General features: G+C 40.5%; 2 protein-coding genes and 1 long non-coding RNA gene across 3 annotated transcripts; 1 reads left to right on the top strand and 2 right to left on the bottom strand.

The window, feature by feature from the left end:
- Window positions 1-13579: 13579 nt before the first annotated feature.
- On the bottom strand, window positions 13580-14391 carry LOC120457830 (the record flags this gene model as incomplete). Its single annotated transcript, XM_039645327.1, has 4 exons — window positions 14334-14391; window positions 13956-14269; window positions 13735-13888; window positions 13580-13677 (listed from the first exon to the last, which is right to left on the bottom strand). Coding segments are annotated over exons 1-4 (624 nt in total), but the record flags the coding sequence as incomplete, so codon positions are not given.
- A 2759-nt stretch (window positions 14392-17150) lies between these two features.
- On the top strand, window positions 17151-18038 carry LOC122756627. The gene has a single exon (XM_044006840.1). The coding sequence runs from the start codon at window positions 17151-17153 to the stop codon at window positions 18036-18038; it is 888 nt and encodes a 295-aa protein (XP_043862775.1).
- Window positions 18039-18524: 486 nt separating this feature from the next.
- Window positions 18525-19299, bottom strand: LOC120457828. The gene is made up of 3 exons (XR_005617090.1): window positions 19032-19299; window positions 18730-18948; window positions 18525-18661 (listed from the first exon to the last, which is right to left on the bottom strand). It is a non-coding gene; the product is annotated as an uncharacterized LOC120457828 (long non-coding RNA).
- Between the last annotated feature and the right edge of the window lie 945 nt (window positions 19300-20244).

Genomic DNA, 20244 nt, shown 5'->3' on the forward strand with positions numbered 1-20244 from the left:
ATACCCGTTACTCAGCTAGTAGAAGTGCAGGTTTGTGGGCGTTAGAGTGGGCGTGGCAAAAAGTTTTTTGGCAAATCGATAGAAATTTAGACGACTAATACAAAAATGAAAAAATATCAAAACATTTTTCAAAAGTGTGGGCGTGGCAGTATTGGGCGGTTTGTGGGCGTTAGAGTGGGCGTGGCAAAACGGTTTTTGGCAAATTGATAGAAATTTACAAGACCAATACAAAAATGAAAAAATATCAAAGCATTTTTCAAAAGTGTGGGCGTGGCAGTATTGGGCGGTTTGTGGGCGTTAGAGTGGGCGTGGCAACATGAATCGACAAACTTGCGCTGCGTCTATGTCTCTGGAGTCTGTATGCCCAATCTAAACTTTCTAGCTTTTGTAGTTCCTGAGATCTCAGCGTTCATACGGACGGACAGACAGACAGACGGACAGACGGACAGACGGACAGACGGACAGACAGACGGACGGACAGACGGACATGGCCAGATCGACTCGACTATTGATCCTGATCAAGAATATATATACTTTATATGGTCGGAAACGCTTCCTTCTGCCTGTTACATACTTTTCAACGAATCTAGTATACCCTTTTACTCTACGAGTAACGGGTATAAAAATGCGGTGACATACCAGGCGGTTCTAGGGAATTTAAAAATTCAACTGGATAATTCACTGCATCATCTTTATTCATTGCGCTATCAAAAGATTTATATGATGTCAGTGCGCCTGGCAATTTTTTCTTGAATATGAAAATTTATTTCGTTGACCGTTTTTTTACCCGTACCTCCAGGCGCATCCAAAAAATACAATTGCATAATGGTATCGTTGGTCGTTCAATTTGGGTAAATTCCAATTCACAAATGTTTGCAATTCATTGATATTGTATTGTTGTTCACGTTGCAATTCTCGATCAAACAAATCATGCGTTGGACGATTCGGTGAAGGCATACCTAATTGTCCTAATGCTTTATTTGCCATCGCAAGGCACATAAATTCAATCGATATCAATGCCTCGTTATACATTTCTAATGAGATCAGCAAATCGTGATTTCTGGTGTGATGACGTATTCGATTTAAAAAGTCTTCGGCCATTAAACCTTTATATTTATCCCAAAAATCAAGTAGATTCGATGGAAAGCATGTCGATAATATTATGGCATATAGCATACATATTTGATCTGGAGAAGAAGAAATCGATGCATCGTTAAGTGTCAAATCCCAATGTGCATAATTTTCCGACAAATGTAAGTGTTCACATGATTCGCGATATGTCTGACATAAATGACCATTAACTGTTCGCAAATGTTGAAACGAGCGTGGTCCTACAACGTTTACCAGCAACAGTCGCAAATAAAAGCACTCTGCGTTGTTTGGATGAACTGTGTACAACCTTCGCATAGTATCTTGCGTTACCATCATTCACTATTGCATCTCGCAAATGTTTATATTCTTCCGATCGTAAATTTGCTTGATTGAATCGAAGGTAACTCAGACGTTCTGTTTCTATTTTTGCGTACATGTCAACAGCGTATTGATTGAAAAGTTTGCCACATCTCAAAATGAAATTTTCTTCTTTGGGCGAATCATGAATCTGTACGAATAATAGTTCATCGCACTAACTTTTTTTTGAATGTCACGACCTGTTATGAATGCATTATCAAAAAATTAAAATGTCTTCTTGTTGTAAAATGAATGCATATTGAATTTATATTATACTCTACCGGTTTGTGGATCTATCATTGGTATATTGATATTATAGGCGTCATCACCTTTCCAGTAAAATAATGGATATTTTAATGCATCATAGCTGGGGTGAAGCTCTAAAACACGCTGTAATTGCTCATTTCTTCGATGTAGCACGATGTCGCGAGATTGAAACTGGTCCCCAACAATTACAATAGCTACATCATCGATTGTCAGTGCATTAAATCGTCTTGCATGCTCTCCGATGGGTGATCTATCGGCTTTTATGATGATTTTGTGGTTATCCGATGGCATACAATCGAGAGCGATTTTGAATAATCGAACTAATTCATTGTGTTGATAAAAAAATGTTTGATTTTCATTTCCAACGAAATAGATTTGTAAGAATGGATGGTCGGTATCAGGATATGGTAATAATGAGCCAGCGCGGTGGTAAATTTGACCCTGAATCTGTAATATGTGAGACGAAGAAGGAAGAAGAAGAAGTAGGAGAAAGAAGAAGGATCATCACCTTGAACGTCGGCATAAAATTGTCTCTTACAATTTTTGTCGCACCAAAAGAAGTCATTTGAAAATATGCATTGTATTCTTGAATATGAGACAAAAAATGTGTCGCCGTTGATACCATTCCAAAAATCAGCGAACGTAGTGGATCGGGTGGAGATTCAAATGTTGGCAGATGGAACATGCCATCTGTTTCATTTGGAAATTTGGCTGCACCACAATGTGCACATCTCACCGTCATTCCACCAATACAGCCATATGCACTGTATTCAATCGCACTATCGTAATTAAAAGCAGCAAGGAGCGTTTGCTGCAAAACACGAACTCCCGCTCGCATTGTCCGATTTCGAGGTGGCTGCCTATCAAGAGATCGATTAGGTGAGTTTCGATTTCGTGCATATCGATCTCTTCTATCTGCATTAATTTGTGCACGCTCTTCCTCACTTTACAATGTTCTATTCGACCTTAAAGTATAAGTATTACGTGTACGTCGACTGTTATTAGTACGCCTTGGTTGGGCATTTTATTTGCTGTATGATGAAATTTAAGGCACGACTAACACTATAAATATATATGATGCAAAATACTTACGTGGAATACGATTTCCAAATAAAATATCCAATTTGATTTCCAAAAGAACAAAATTGAATGAAATTGAATGGTACTATAGAACTATATAAAAGAACAATTAGGGGCGAGACAAAGTTTGCCTGGCCCGCGAAGAAATAAAACAACGCACTAACAACAACACATAGCGTAGAATTAAATAAAGCACGTGTTTATCAAATTTGTCCCATGAATTAAATAAAACGAAATGAGCAGAGAAGAATGACACCCTATGTCTTAGAATTGGCGCTGCATGTAAAAAACGGTTTTCCCGCTTTTCTTTTGACTTTTGCTCTTGTCCTAACGGAGCCCGAGACCTTTCCAACGAATGCAAAGCCGTTGAAATCGGCTCATTCGTTCTGGAGCTATAATCATTGGTGAAACTTGTTCTCAATTTTTATATATATAGATATTATTTGCTTTGTTAAAATTCATCTTCATTTCTAAGACAGTCTCGGCACCAATACAAATTTTACGAATACAGAAAAGTACCTGCGGTCGATCGTTGCTTGCGCGTCACTCACCCTAAACTTTATTGCACAGCAGGCAGCCGGGTGTTTACATAGAAGCCAAGCCTCGAAACTGTTTTTCAGAATGTGATCTTTCATTGAATATTATAGTGCCTTTATTTTGTAGCAGTTGCCAATCCGAGCTGCTAATGAGGTTGAATCTTGATCCTGAGTCAATAACTATGGGAATTTTCCAGCCTCCTACCCGGCAGTATATAAGCTCTTCTCCTCATCACTTGCTATTTTGAAACAGTTTGTGTTATCCTTTTCCAATTTGGGTTCTGTTGTCTCCCCCTCCACAGAACGAACATTCGTCTTACGTTTCTTAACATTTTCAAAATTAGACTGAGAGTTCCGTCTCTTAAGGATGGTTCTACACTTTCGCGAAAAATGATCAATTTTTGAACATTTGTTGCACTTTGCTTGCCTTGCTGGGCATGATGAGTCATAACTAGCGTGACCAAAACGTCCGCATCTTGAACATTAACCTTGTGGCTTTGCCTTCCGAGTAGAAATTTTTCAAATTGCGTCGACATTGGAATTCGACCCCATTACCTCAGACTGTTTATTAATCTGCTCTTCCACTTGGCAATTATTTCATCTAGTGAATATTCTTTGGCCAGAAGTTTTTTCTTTAACTCTATAGGGGCCCACGAGTCAATTATTTTATCTTTGAGGCAAATCTGCTCTATCTCGATTTTAGATTCTCCAAATGAGCATTTATACATTTGTTGGCGTAACCGCAAAAACAAATTTAGAAAAATCTTCATTTTCTAACGGAGCCAAGCTGCGAAATAAATGCCTCTCAAATGTAGAGTTTTGTTTAGGGGAGCTTGTCAATTAAAATCTGAAACACATCGATTCCCTCTGCTCCATCCACGATATCATCTGGCAAGGAAAACGCAACAGTCTGCAATTGCACTCGTCCAATATGTAACAGCTTAGACCTCTTTTGCCTTGGCGGTGTTACGTTCTCGACTTCGAGAAATATATTAAACGCTTTCTCTAGGCCTTCACATAAGAATGGTTTTAAATTGCGCTCAGCCATGTTTCATTTGCAATATAAAATTCAAAAGAAAATATATATATAATTACATTTCCCTTCTTCTGGTCCAGGCGGGGCTAGGAGATAGTTTTTGGGCATAAGCTGTCAACACTTATTATCTGCGTAACCGATCTCCTACCAGCGCGGTTAAGAATATGATCCCTATGGAAGCGTGGACTGGTTAGAAGCCTTGTGTGAAACATCTAAAAGTATTTGGATCTCTTGCAGTTGCTCTGGACAAGGGTCCGGGGAAGGGCAGCAAGTTTCAACCCAAGGGCAAAGAGTATATTATGGTTGGGTACTCTGTGGCAGCCAAAGGTTATCGATTGTATGACCCAGTAGCTCGACAACTGGTCGAGAAACGAGAAGTTTTGTTTGATGAACATCATGCTGTGGCACTCAAAGAGCTCTGCCAGCGAGATGGGTCCAAAGACGATAAAACAGTATCTGACATATCCGTCGATACTGGCAGCTCGGATGAGAGCATAGATCAGTATGAGAGTGCTGACGATATGGAGGAGCAGGTCGAAGAAGAGGCACGCAGAGGTCCTGGTCGCCCCAAGATTGTCCGGACTGGAAAACCTGCACGTCCAAAGAAACAATATAACATCTTGGGCGCTCTTGTTTCGGAAAATGTTCCGATCCCTTTGACTTGCAAAGAGGCGGTGGAAAGTTCGCATGCTATGGAATGGCGCGAAGCTATGGCTAAGGAATATGATTCCCTGGTTGCCAATCAAACTTGGCAGATTACTGATTTACCGAAGAATCATAGAGCAATTGGTTGCAAATAAGTTTTCAACGTGAAACGAGACGTGGGCAAATAGAACGTTTCAAAGCTCGTCTGGTAGCAAAGGGATGTTCGCAGCAGTTTGGCGTAGATTACCTGGAAATTTTTTTCGCCGGTATGCCGACTGGAGAGTGTGCGTTTGATGATAGCACTGGCGGCGGACCTTAAGCTATATCTTCATCAGATGGATGTATGCACAGCGTTTCTCAACAGTGATCTAAGAGAGACGGTTTACATGAAGCAGCCGGTGGGATATATTGACGAAAAGAATCCTGACAAGGTATTGGTGCTGAGGAAAGCAATATACGGCTTAAAGCAGTCAGGAAGGGCCTGGAACGAAAAGCTAAATGGCGTTTTGGTGGATATGGGATTTATTTCCTGCAACAACGAGCCATGTTTATACAAACAGAGCGGACAAGGTAACCTTTCACTAATTCTTGTATATGTTGACGATAAACTTATAGCTTGCCAGTCGCACGAGAATTTGTTGGAAATTAAAAACAGCATTTCACAATCGTTTGAGTGCGTTGACAAGGTCCGTTAAGCCATTTCCTGAGAATGGAAATCGAGCGAGAATGCGATCTTGGAGCCATTGCTTTAGGACACTCGCAATATATCAAGGATTTATTGCCAATCTATCTATCAATCTGTGGTGGGAGAGCTTTTGTGGCTAGCTCTGACAACAAGACCGGACATACTGCATTCGGTGTCCAAATTGGCTTAACGGAACCAAAATCCGCATGCTGAGCACATGGCTGGCATAAAGCACATACTAAGGTATCTCTCGTCCACGGTTGACATGAAATTACATTATCAGCAATGTGGTCAATCGTTCTGTGGATACGTGAACGCAGATTGGGCAGGTGATAGGCTTGACAAGAAGTCTAACACTGGCTACATCTACTTGTGTGCCGGTGGTCCAATTTCTTTGCGTTTAGAAAAGCAGCGAAGGCGTTAAGCAGTACCGAGGTGGAGTACATGGCACTTTCGGCGGCTTTTAAGGAGGCGATAATTTTGGAAATTGGCTGCGGAGACGACAACACCCCGATCGTCGTGTATGGCGATAATCTGAACGCGCAGGCGTTAACCAATAATCCTTTCAACCATTCCAGAACGAAGCATAAGTTATCATTTTGTTATACGTTATCATTTGGTTAGATATGTCGTAAAGGAAGGGAACGTTTTGTTAAAATATAAATGTACAACCGACATGATAGCAGATATTTTGACCAAAAACCTTCCGAAGACCAAACCAAATTGTTTACAGAAATGGTAAATTTGTATTAAATATAATTTGTAAACATGCATGCATTGAGGAAGGGTGTCTCTAACGAATCAGGAATAAGAAAATATGTATAACCATTTTGTCACATCTTTCATTCCTTACTCAGTAGCAAATAAAATTCCGCAGCAAACACACGGTGTTTTACTTAGCTATCTATCTATAATATATATATATATATAATATATATAATATATATCTATCTATAATACTATCTCTAATTTATTTTGTTTTCAATATATCACTAATAATATATATGTAAGGTATAAAAGCCTGTTTATTAATATAGTTAGAATTGTAGTAGTAGCTATAGACATAACTAATTGACATAACTTGATGACGATTGACCCTCCGACACACTAACTTCTATGCTCAGACTTGATCCCTCGACGACTTCTTTCACTACTCCACAACTTGAGTTTTTTTATACCCGTTACTCGTAGAGTAAAAGGGTATACTAGATTCGTTGAAAAGTATGTAACAGGCAGAAGGAAGCGTTTCCGACTATATAAAGTATATATACTCTTGATCAGGATCAATAACCGAGTCGATATGACCATGTCCGTCTGTCCGTCCGTCCGTCTGTCCGTCTGTCTGTCCGTCCGTATGAACGCTGAGATCTCAGAAACTACAAAAGCTAGAAAGTTGAGACTAAGCATACAAGCTCCAGAGACATAGACGCAGCGCAAGTTTATCGATTCATGTTGCCACGCCCACTCTAACGCCCACAAACCACCAAAAACTGCGACGCCCACACATTTGAAAAATGTTTTAATATTTTTTATTTTTGTATTAGTCTTGTAAACTTCTTTCGGTTTGCTAAAACACTTTTTGCCACGCCCACTCTCACGCCTACAAACCGTCCAAAGCTGCAACGCCCACACTTTTAAAAAATGTTTTAATATTTTTTCATTTTTGTATTAGTCTTGAAAATTTCTATCGATTTGCCAAAAAATTTTCTGCCACGTCCACTCTAACGCCTACAAACCGCCAAAAACTGTCAATGTTTAAGACTCTCCTTTGCACTTCCACTAGCTGAGTAACGGGTATCAGATAGTCGGGGAACTCGACTATAGCGTTCTCTTTTTTTTTTTTTACAATCCCAATTTGCTGATCTTCGTACGCCTTGCACTCGCTAGCTTTTTCTTGACGCTTTTTCTTTTTCTTCCTCTGTTCTCGTGATGTTACTCGTCTACTATCGCCTAGCAGGCACGTTGATAACTATCGATACACAACACTACTTTACATTCGGCCATCCTGATTTTCTGAGTCTGAACCAGAGGAGGCAGCATCTTTGTTTTCCACTACATATTTCCAAAGTTTCATGTTATCAACGCTGGTAGAAGTGAGAGCTGGTCCTTCGCCGAATGCCGCCTTCTTTACATCGTAACCCCAATTTCGCTTCACCTTGGTTACTGTGTATGGAGCGATAAACGAACTGGCCAACTTTTTCCCAGCCACAAATTGTGTTCGCTTAATAGCAACCAGATTACTTTCTTTGTAGAGCCTTTCCATGATTTGGTTCTTGTCGTAGTTCCTCTTGTAAGTTTTTTTGGCTTCTTGAATTTGTCTTCGTGCCTCCATTCTCATCTGGTTTCTTTCTTGATCGAAACCAGTGGCTATTTCTTCCTCCAAGATCGACAGCACACTATCGCTAACTTTGTTGTGCATCTGTACTCTAAATAGTAATTGAAACGGAGTCTTCTTTGTAGAGCTGTGGAACTTGCGCTACAAACTTGAACCACTTGGATGGGTCTTCAGCGGACAATTTAGCTATCATTACTACTATCGCTACTACGAAAATATCCAGCGAATAGCGACTCACACTGTCGACGTGTTTCATTTTATCTCCTGCACGGTGATCAACTTGCAATGTGAAATCTTCAAGATACAGAATCCATTCAGCTACTTCTCTGGGTACAACCTTCTTCTTAGCTGTCTAAGAAAACGCTGCGCAATCGGTGACCAGCTTAATCTTGACTCCCAGAAGGTAACGGCGGAACTTCTTGACAGATTAATACGCAGCTTTAACCTCTAGAATATAACTGTGGCGCTTTGAATCTGCTGCTGAAGTTTTTTTTCTCCAGTGTGAAATTAGATGAAGTTCGCCATCAAATCTCTGCATTATTACGCCGCCACACCCATTCATAGAAGCATCAGTATGTAGTTCGGTTGGTGCTTCCCTGTTATACAACTGCAGGACAGGTTCATTCGACAGTATATCCTTGCGCTCCTGGTTCCTGATTCATTGCGCTTATTTGTTCGGCCTCAAATATAAACTCGGTGTCTTTCTTTAACAAGTTTGTTAGCGGTCAGGATATTACTGCATACCCTCATACAAATTTTCGAAAAAAATACTGTCAATCCTAAGAACAATTGGACATCTTTAATGTTCTTGGGTCGGGCAAACTTCTGAACAGCCTGTGCTTTTTCCTGTGTGACTCAAAAAGCTGATCTTCTTTTCCAAGAAAGAAAATCCTCCAGGACTTTCTTTAACTTGACTATGCACTCCTTGTTTGTTTGAACGAATATGATTATATCGTCGACGTAAATCTGTGTCCAAGTTACGGGGTTTGGACTGTCACCCGCTCTCCGCTCCCTCTTACGCTCTCTCGCTCTTCACCAACGAGCAACAACGAGCCATGTTTATACAAACAGAGCGGACAAGGTAACCTTTCACTAATTCTTGTATATGTTGACGATAAACTTATAGCTTGCCAGTCGCACGAGAATTTGTTGGAAATTAAAAACAGCATTTCACAATCGTTTGAGTGCGTTGACAAGGTCCGTTAAGCCATTTCCTGAGAATGGAAATCGAGCGAGAATGCGATCTTGGAGCCATTGCTTTAGGACACTCGCAATATATCAATGATTTATTGCCAACCCATGGAAGCGCGAATCATGCAAGTTGGCAAAAACTCCCCTCGATGCAGGTTTCCAGATAGATTGCATCAGCGATAAGTGCAAAAAGGTGGATCCCATGGTCTATCAATCTGTGGTGGGAGAGCTTTTGTGGCTAGCTCTGACAACAAGACCGGACATACTGCATTCGGTGTCCAAATTGGCTCAACGGAACCAAAATCCGCATGCTGAGCACATGGCTGGCATAAAGCACATACTAAGGTATCTCTCGTCCACGGTTGACATGAAATTACATTATCAGCAATGTGGTCAATCGTTCTGTGGATACGTGAACGCAGATTGGGCAGGTGATAGGCTTGACAAGAAGTCTAACACTGGCTACATCTACTTGTGTGCCGGTGGTCCAATTTCTTTGCGTTTAGAAAAGCAGCGAAGGCGTTAAGCAGTACCGAGGTGGAGTACATGGCACTTTCGGCGGCTTTTAAGGAGGCGATAATTTCGGAAATTGGCTGCGGAGACGACAACACCCCGATCGTCGTGTATGGCGATAATCTGAACGCGCAGGCGTTAACCAATAATCCTTTCAACCATTCCAGAACGAAGCATAAGTTATCATTTTGTTATACGTTATCATTTTGTTAGAGATGTAAAGGAAGGGAACGTTTTGTTAAAATATAAATGTACAACCGACATGATAGCAGATATTTTGACCAAAAACCTTCCGAAGACCAAACCAAATTGTTTACAGAAATGCTAAATTTGTATTAAATATAATTTGTAAACATGCATGCATTGAGGAAGGGTGTAGAAATGCACGCTTGTATTTGTTACCGATCATAGCCTATAGATTTGTCCCTCTCTAACGAATCAGGAATAAAAAAATATGTATAACCATTTTGTCACATCTTTCATTCCTTACTCAGTCGCAAATAAAATTCCGCAGCAAACACATGGTGTTTTACTTAGCTCTCTTAGGATTCTGCCGTTTAATACTATCTCTAATTTATTTTGTTTTCAATATATCACTAATAATATATATGTAAGGTATAAAAGCCTGTTTATTAATATAGTTAGAATTGTAGTAGTAGCTATAGACATAACTAATTGACATAACTTGATGACGATTGACCCTCCGACACACTAACTTCTATGCTCGGACTTGATCCCTCCACGACTTCTTTCACTACTCCACAACTTGAGTTTTTTTATACCCGTTACTCGTAGAGTAAAAGAGTATACTAGATTCGTTGAAAAGTATGTAACAGGCAGAAGGAAGCGTTTCCGACTATATAAAGTATATATACTCTTGATCAGGATCAATAGCCGAGTCGATATGACCATGTCCGTCTGTCCGTCTGTCCGTCCGTCCGTCTGTCCGTCTGTCTGTCCGTCCGTATGAACGCTGAGATCTCAGAAACTACAAAAGCTCGAAAGTTGATACTAAGCATAAAAACTCCAGAGACATAGACGCAGCGCAAGTTTATCGATTCATGTTGCCACGCCCACTCTAACGCCCACAAACCACCAAAAACTGCGACGCCCACACGTTTGAAAAATGTTTTAATATTTTTTTATTTTTGTATTAGTCTTGTAAACTTTTATCGGTTTGCTAAAACACTTTTTGCCACGCCCACTCTCACGCCTACAAACCGTCCAAAAACTGTCAATGTTTAAGACTCTCCTTTGCACTTCCACTAGCTGAGTAACGGGTATCAGATAGTCGGGGAACTCGACTATAGCGTTCTCTCTTGTTTTTTTTACAATCCCAATTTGCTGATCTTCGTACGCCTTGCACTCGCTAGCTTTTTCTTGACGCTTTTTATTTTTCTTCCTCTGTTCTCTTGATGTTACTCGTCTACTATCGCCTAGCAGGCACGTTGATAACTATCGATACACAACACTACTTTACATTCGGCCATCCTGATTTTCTGAGTCTGAACCAGAGGAGGCAGCATCTTTGTTTTCCACTACATATTTCCAAAGTTTCATGTTATCAACGCTGGTAGAAGTGAGAGCTGGTCCTTCGCCGAATGCCGCCTTCTTTACATCGTAACCCCAATTTCGCTTCACCTTGGTTACTGTGTATGGACCGATAAACGAACTGGCCAACTTTTACCCAGCCACAAATTGTGTTCGCTTAATAGCAACCAGATTACCTTCTTTGTAGAGCCTTTCCATGATTTAGTTCTTGTCGTAGTTCCTCTTGTAAGTTTTTTGGGCTTCTTGAATTTGTCTTCGTGCCTCCATTCTCATCTGGTTTCTTCCTTGATCGAAACCAGTGGCTATTTCTTCCTCCAAGATCGACAGCACACTATCGCTAACTTTGTTGTGCATTTGTACTCTAAATAGTAATAGAAACGGAGTCTTCTTTGTAGAGCTGTGGAACTTGCGCTACAAACTTGAACCACTTGGATGGGTCTTCAGCGGACAATTTAGCTATCATTACTACTATCGCTACTACGAAAACATCCAGCGAATAGCGACTCACACTGTCGACGTGTTTCATTTTATCTCCTGCACGGTGATCAACTTGCAATGTGAAATCTTCAAGATACAGAATCCATTCAGCTACTTCTCTGGGTACAACCTTCTTCTTAGCTGTCTAAGAAAACGCTGCGCAATCGGTGACCAGCTTAATCTTGACTCCCAGAAGGTAACGGCGGAACTTCTTGACAGATTAATACGCAGCTTTAACCTCTAGAATATAACTGTGGCGCTTTGAATCTGCTGCTGAAGTTTTTTTTCTCCAGTGTGCAATTAGATGAAGTTCGCCATCGAATCTCTGCATTAATACGCCGCCACACCCATTCATAGAAGCATCAGTATGTAGTTCGGTTGGTGCTTCCCTGTTATACAACTGCAGGACAGGTTCATTCGACAGTATATCCTTGCGCTCCTGGTTCCTGATTCATTGCGCTTATTTGTTCGGCCTCAAATATAAACTCGGTGTCTTTCTTTAACAAGTTTGTTAGCGGTCAGGATATTACTGCACACCCTCATACAAATTTTTGAAAAAAATACTGTCAATCCTAAGAACAATTGGACATTTTTAATGTTCTTGGGTCGGGCAAACTTCTGAACAGCCTGTGCTTTTTCCTGTGTGACTCAAAAAGCTGATCTTCTTTTCCAAGAAAGAAAATCCTCCAGGACTTTCTTTAACTTGACTATGCACTCCTTGTTTGTTTGAACGAATATGATTATATCGTCGACGTAAATCTGTGTCCAAGTTACGGGGTTTGGACTGTCACCCGCTCTCCGCTCCCTCTTACGCTCTCTCGCTCTTCACCACAGAGTCTCCAAGGAGTCTCCGCTGCGCTTGGGAGAGCCTAGCTAATTAGAATAAGCTTCAGTGTAAAAACTATTACGAACGATTAAACATACGCCCGGTCGCGCCCGCGCAACTTAGAAAACTCAAGTGTTCGCCCTTTCGAGTGTTTTCTATTTCAGCCGATTTGGAAAATTCCAGGACAGCAACCCCCATCACACCCAACATTTTTGATCCATTCGAGCCAGATCACCTGGATTTTCAAGTTTGTTCACCAGCGAACAAATTACAAGATAAGTACGAAATTTCCATTCCTTTTAATTGCCGGTCTGCAGCAAAAGGTTTGAAAATCCAATTTCGTTCAATTTGCTGTAAGATTTATTGTCAAATCTAACGGATTTCTCCGAAAAAATGCAATTAAAGAAAAGCACTTCTTCATTCCCACGGGCGCCGCCATATTACCCACCGTTCTCCTTTCACCCTCATTCGTGAAAATTTCTAATTTCAATTCCTTGGGAATTCCTCAGTTATTCCTCGGGAATATGGAAAAATATGCAAGGGATTTTCCCCAGGAATTCCTGGACGATTCCAAGGGAATTCCTGGACGAATTCCCAAGGAATTCCTAGACAAATTCCCGAGGATTTCCTGGATGAATTCCCGAGGATTCCCTGGACGATTCCAGAGGAGTTCCTGGACAAATTCCCGAGGAATTCCTGGACGAATTCCCGAGGAATTCCTGGACGAATTCCCGAGGATTTCCTGGACGATTCCAGAGGAATTCCTGGACAAATTCCCGAGGAATTCCTGGACGAATTCCAGAGGAATTCCTGGACGAATTCCCGAGGAATCCCTGGACGAATTCCCGAGGATTTCCTGGACGATTCCAGAGGAATTCCTGGACGAATTCCAAGGAATATACCTGTAAATCCAGAAAAATCTCCCAAAAAATTAAAAAATTTATTTAAATTGTAAATTAAACTTGTTTTTTTTCCTTTATTTGACTAGTTTTTTCCTTTTTTTGTTTGCATTATTTTTAACACATGCCAGTGCGTGGGCTAAGGCCTTCTCTCCTGGCTGCTGGCCTTCTAATGTGCTTATGCTATCTGTAACGAAAAGTATTTAATATTATTAGATTATAGCAAAATAACAAATATACATACCAATCAGAACGGAAAAGAATTTGGGAAATGCTTTTAATGACTTTTTCCCGTTTAGGCCGTGTATGTTGTAGGCGCACAACAGCGTTTCTGACAATGCGCCCTTTATTGCCTTTGACAAATTGTTGCTTTTTAAAATTTTTGTTATTGCTTCCATCTGAAAGAAAAAAATAAAAACACAGAATGAATTTTACGATCACGTAGACCATATATACTTTACTTACGTAGCGTTCTTGGGACCCTGAGCTTATGTTCTGATCTAAAGCCACCAGGTCTTCCTCCGATGTGACTGGGAACGCCACATCCACATCCACATTCTTCGCCTTCCCCTTTACGAAAATCTCCAACAAGGCCGTCATCCTCGCAACCTTGTTCGTGGTCTCCGCAAGCTGCTTCGTGTTCTCCGCCAGCTGCTTCGTGTTCTCCGCCAGCTGCTTCGTGTTGGCCTCCAACACCAATGACCGAACCCTTTGGCTGATCTCGGCCATTTGGTCGTTTATTGTCGGGGGTTGCCGGGTTTCCATTACCAGATCATCCTCTATTAAATAGAAATTGTACTGATATAAAATTGACTGCAATAACATTTTATATGGTTCACTTACCCTCAAGGGAGAAAACAAATTGGGTGAGCCTTTGGCTAGTTGTCGGCTCTTCAGACATCTTAAAAGAACTAGAAAAAATGATATTGTATTTTATCTGTTTTTCTTGTTATACTTCAATTAAAAACCCTTTTTTTATTTTTCGGTCATCGAACCGAGGCAGGTGAATCTTCTAAAGATACCTAAAATGCCGTCGTTTAAGGTATGCCCGATTCATATTGAAAAATACGCCTACGGACTAAACACCTCCAAAATAAAATTAACAAAGGGAGAATGTAAACCCTACGAAAAATGTATATATGGAACTAGCACTATTTCGCTCTTATATGGCATCGCTACCGCTTTTCTAACCATATTAGTAACCTTAAATCTTTCTAAATCGAGTGCCATATTCCCACTTGCTAAGCAAATACCTAGAGCCAAAGACGATACAGGCGCATTATAAAAGCTACGAATATCTAAAAATCTCCTACCTATAATAAAAATACCTTCTGCGTCCTGTTCAAAAGAATCTACTTCAATCGGGATGTGTTCTAGTACATAACAATAACTATCTGGCCTTTTATTCCTAAGCGTACATCCCTTCAACTTCAAAACACTACCTTCTAAATTTACGGGATCATTGTCCACTCGAATCCCACTATCCTCAACAATCTTCCTATAAATTTGTTGTAATATTTGTGTCGGCTTTCGGACAAATCTCTTAAGAGTTTGTAAATAGTTCTCGAAATCGTAAGAAGAGCCTGAAACTGGATCTCCGATTTGCTTAATCGTCTCTTTTACATGAAGTAAACCGTGAACATTGTATGAAACACTACTTTCTCCATAAATAATTGGAAAATTGTTCACAAATAAATCCAACATTTGCTGGGCATTATTTATGTTCGACTCTCGTTGCAAGTGAGAGGAAAGCAGTCTGTAAGCACAGTGTAGCAGTGGTCATCATTAATTGTATCTTTATCTTTAAGCTCTGTGGCTTTCCAATGCGGCAATTCATCCAATGTTCTTGGTTTTCGAGCAAACTCTTGCGGGACGCAGCTCTTCATCGATAGCAAACATTGGGATATTAGCTGTTTCCTTGGTTTGGAAACCCTATATTCTAGCTCTATTTTATTTTCCACTATTCTTTTTAAAAATGTTCGCATGACACCCAAATCAATAAGGTGCATGCAATCTAAAGGGACTTGAGTTACCATTAGAACCCCAAGTTTTCTAAAGCGGACTGAACAGTTAAATATTCTACTTTATGGTGGTTACGATATGTCCTTTGCCTAAAGTTTTCATCTGTAATTAATTCACCACGTTCAGTGCTAAATATCAATACAGAATCTACTTTTCGTCCTACCTGGGTACATTTGCTGCAACCATGGCTAGACGTATGTCCAGGCGTGCCAGTAATAAATGCTCGAGCAGGATCATCACGAACTATGACTCTAATTTCCAAACCAATTTTTTTTATTAGAGATCAAACCATTTTTAATAATTTCGGAAGTTTCGGACACAAAATTAGATAAAAACCCTTCGCAATTAAATCCATGGGGCGGCCATGGATATTATTTATTCTTAGAAGAATGGGCCATAACTGTGCTCTAGAACTCTTAAAAATTGGAAGTCCGTCAATGTTTATATCAATGTTTATATCCGGCAATTGGGGTAACACTGATAGTTTATTTAATTGTTTTGCTAAACCGATATGTAAATAGGAGCCGCCCGCTACTTTACTTATATCGGGTTTATCAAAACAATTTAATTTATAAAAGGGCTTAATTTTTAACTTATGAGCATTTAAAATCTCAATAAGTTCTATGGCACATGTTCGTGTTGGCTTATGCTTTATGTTGGGTCAAAACCCAATTATAATCTTGTATATTTGAATTCCGCGCTTTTTGAATGATGTTAACATAACAGCTGTTGCGCTATGCTGCCAACTCGTACTAGCGAACGAGTGGCAGATAGAAATTAGAAAAAAGAGAGAATAGAACAAAAACAGATGAAAAATTGAAGTTGAAGATATAGCCACGAGGAGTTTAAGTGAGGAGAAATAATCAAGAATTGTCATTAAAATTTAACTATTAAACTAGCACCATCCGACTTATCATTTATACTCAAGAAAAAGCTCTTGTTTTTACATTTTGGCGACCGTGACAGGACTTGTGCTACGTTTTAGTTAATTTTGGTGATGATTGTGGTTACGTTCGCCCCCATTTTTACTTTGCTCTAAGTCTCGCACGCGCATTTACGACCTTTGCCCTGCCAAACTCTCGTACATTCGCGCATCGCGTTCGCTGCCGGTCTACCCAGCGTCCGCATAGGATTTTCGCTACTGCATTTGCGCACAACTACATGCAGCGCAGCTGCCGGCTATACTCAAGGGTCTTCCGCCGCATCATTGGACATCGTTGGACATCCTCCAAGTGTCATCGCCATAGTTGGAGTCGACATCTCGGTCCTCCATCTATACATATTGCCCCCAGGAGCACCCACATACATAACCTCATTCTGTCGCAACACTCTAGGTTGCACTCTAGGCTTGGCGAGCGAAAATTTTCCACTACATCTCGTCGTCTCGCTCGCTCTCACAGACCTTGTCAAGCAAGGAATTGCCAGATCGAAATTAAATAAAGTAAACAAACATCTGCAAAAATGTCTTCGCTGGAGCAACTTAAAGCTCAACGAACGAGTGCCCGAAAAAACATTACACGTATGAGCAAATCAGTGAAACCTGGTTTGAATTTATCTCCGTTGGAATTATCTTGCCGTTTGTCGATTTTGGAATCGTATTTTAAACTTGCTTTATCTACCCAGGAAGCCATAGAGCAGATGGAGCCAGCTGAGGCGCAGCGCAATACTCGCTTCGAAATAGAGGAACTGTTTATCCACGCCAAGGTTTGCGTTCAGGAGCAACTTGGACCAGACGCTAACAGCACCGGCATTCATGAATCTACGGTTAATTTTGGGCACACATCTGCAGTTAAGCTCCCGCGCTTATCATTGCCGACATTTGACGGCAAATACTGCGAGTACCAAAACTTTATCTTGTCGTTTAACCAAGTTATTGGCCACCAGCCATCCATGTCTAAGATCGAGAAGTTCAACCAGTTGTTAAACTGTCTTCGAGGACCAGCCCTTGAAACGGTTCGAGCTTTCCAGGTGACCGCAGACAACTACACAAAGGCTCTGGACCGCTTAAAGCAGCGCTATGACAACCCGACTCTCGTATTTTTGGATAACATATCGTCACTCTTCGCATTGCCAACTGTCGCCAAGTCAAATGGTCAGCAGTTGCGCAGCCTAATCGATAATGCATCCGCATTATACAACTCGTTGCGTTCGTTGAGCACCGAGCCACAGATTTGCGAGGCCATGCTCATCTCCATAGTTATGGGCAAAGTGGACCAGGAGACTAAGAGGAAGTGGAATGAGTCGCTGGACTACACTACGTTGCCTTCGTGGGACAAATGCGTTGGAGTCGTTGAACGTCATTGTCAATATTTGGAATCGGATAAGAAGCCTCCTGCTGAAGCCCCTATGAGTCAACCAGGTGGCCATAGGTCGCGCTCGCAGACGAATCAGGCAAGTCTGTCCTTCAATTGCACCACACAAACTTGTAACATCTGTTCACAGACAGACCGCAAGACCTTTAGATGGGGTAACGACATATGTCGTCGCGACATATCTCATCCGAAATTAAATCGACATACCTCTTAGCGGAGATATGTCGTTTTCAAAACGATCTCTCCTCCGATCTCAAAAAACTTCGGGAGCAGATATGTCGTTTTGAAAACGACACAACTCATCCAGCTTATTATCGGCGGAGATGTGTCGTTTTTGGAGATACATCATCTTAAAAACGACACAGCAGAAAAATTTCAGATAGATTGCGGATGAATAAAACGAATTGCTATTACATTGTTTAAATTTATTTAGTTATATATATATACATTTTTTATAGCCTCTTCGACTTCCTGTTGGCAGGTCGGGCATTTGGGATTAGTTTCAATTCCATTTTGTTCGTGGTTATCGAAAAGTTGGTCCCAGCATGTACTACATATGTTGACATGGTTACAGGGGCGAAGCATTACAGATTTCGGATTCATTAAGCATACATTACAAGGATTTTGTTGTATAAATAACGAATCCGAGAGTTGGCTTAAATTTGATGAACTTGATGACGATGATGTTGAAGAGTTTAGGTCGGAACACATTCCAGAAAAAAGATCTTGTTTTGAAAATGTTTCATTTAGACCGACAGTCCGTGCCAAGAACACCTGAATATCGATTTCGCCTTTCTCGAACATCTCCATACAGTTCATAATTTTTTGAGCACGGTCCTGCATAATACAAAATTAATGTTATAATATTTTTGTTTAATATTTAATTTATTTCTATATTTACTTACTCGAAGCTGCTTTGGTTGCGTCTGATTGCCTATACCACCGTTTTGAAAAAGCAGAGCGAACTCCCGACTTTTTTCATATTCGGCGTCTATGATGCATTCAACAAATTTAAAAAAGTGCCCTTTTGCTCGTATTTTGTTGCCCAAATTCAAATTGTATGCTTCAACAGAGCCTGTGGTCCGCGTCGAACGTTTAAAAACTGAAATATTTTTAGGTCCTTCCTACAAAAAAATAAACAAATAATAAATGATGAAAATATATCGAAAAATTAATACAGCAATAATTTTATTGTATTTTAAAATACCTTTATAAGCCACTGTTTTTTATAATATTTTAAAAAGGGCGAAAAGTTCTCCTTGCTTAGAGCAGCTGCTTGTATTTCGAGAAGATTAAATGCTTCGACAATTTTGGTATCCGGTAATAGCGGCAAGTACAAGAATTTCATAAATAGAAGATAAGCCGGTTTATTGCATTTAAGCATTTTTTCTAGACCATATGTTTTTCTTGCATTTCTCTTGCATGCTTGAGTAAAATGGAACCAGCAAGAATAAAAATTCATGGAAGGATGCAAGTTTTTTAAGGCGTTCCGCATTCGTAATTCGAACGTCGGCGAGTGCAGACGTGTTTCTTTCAAGCTACGAATAGCAAGTTCTAAAAACTACAACAGTATAGTGAAAGTTAAACACAAAGTGTAAAGTGCAGTTTGCACAACTAACAATTATTGACTATAGTAATTATTTACTAAAATAAATAATTATTCCATATTGTTCTGGTAATTGTTATATGTGGACTTAGAACAATGAATCAAAACGACATACGTTCTCAGCGACAATGTGAACAAGACGAGCGCCGGCTCTCTTTACAACGCAACAATGCATACTTTTCTTTCGTCTCACCGCAAATCGGTGATCGAGCACCCTCACCTTCAACTAACTCGAAACTTTTGCCCTCAGAGAACGACAGACCGCGTTCTTGCTCTCCCTCTCTGCCTGCTTCGGCTCACAAGTCGTGGAGCGAAGAGACCGCCTCTCCTACCCCGCTCCTCTCGCAGCGCCAAACGACCGTCCCGGGTAACTGTAACACTGCAATAACGAGTGCAGTGACCTCACTGGCAACTGTCACTGCTACCACAACAACAACTTCGTCAGCGGCCCAACTAATTATCGCTGTGCCAGCTGTAAATAATTCAGCAGCACTGACCGTTTGCAACAACAATAATGCACGCAAAGAAGAATCAAAACAAAAGCAGAAGTCGATTTCGACTGTGCAGACTGGCATGGATCGCTACATCCAAATCAAGAGAAAGCTCAGCCCTCAAAACAATAAGGCAGGTAATCAACCCAAAATCAATCGAACCAGCAACGGCAATGAAAACTCTGCAGTAAATAATTCAAACCGATATGCTATCTTGGCTGATTCTGCGACCGAACAACCCAACGAAAAAACGGTAGGGGAACCAAAAAAGACCAGGCCTCCACCAATTTTCATACGAGAACAAAGTACAAATGCACTTGTAA

This window comes from Drosophila santomea, unplaced genomic scaffold, assembly GCF_016746245.2.
Source record: "Drosophila santomea strain STO CAGO 1482 unplaced genomic scaffold, Prin_Dsan_1.1 Segkk7_quiver_pilon_scaf, whole genome shotgun sequence".
Classification (NCBI taxonomy): domain Eukaryota; kingdom Metazoa; phylum Arthropoda; class Insecta; order Diptera; family Drosophilidae; genus Drosophila; species Drosophila santomea.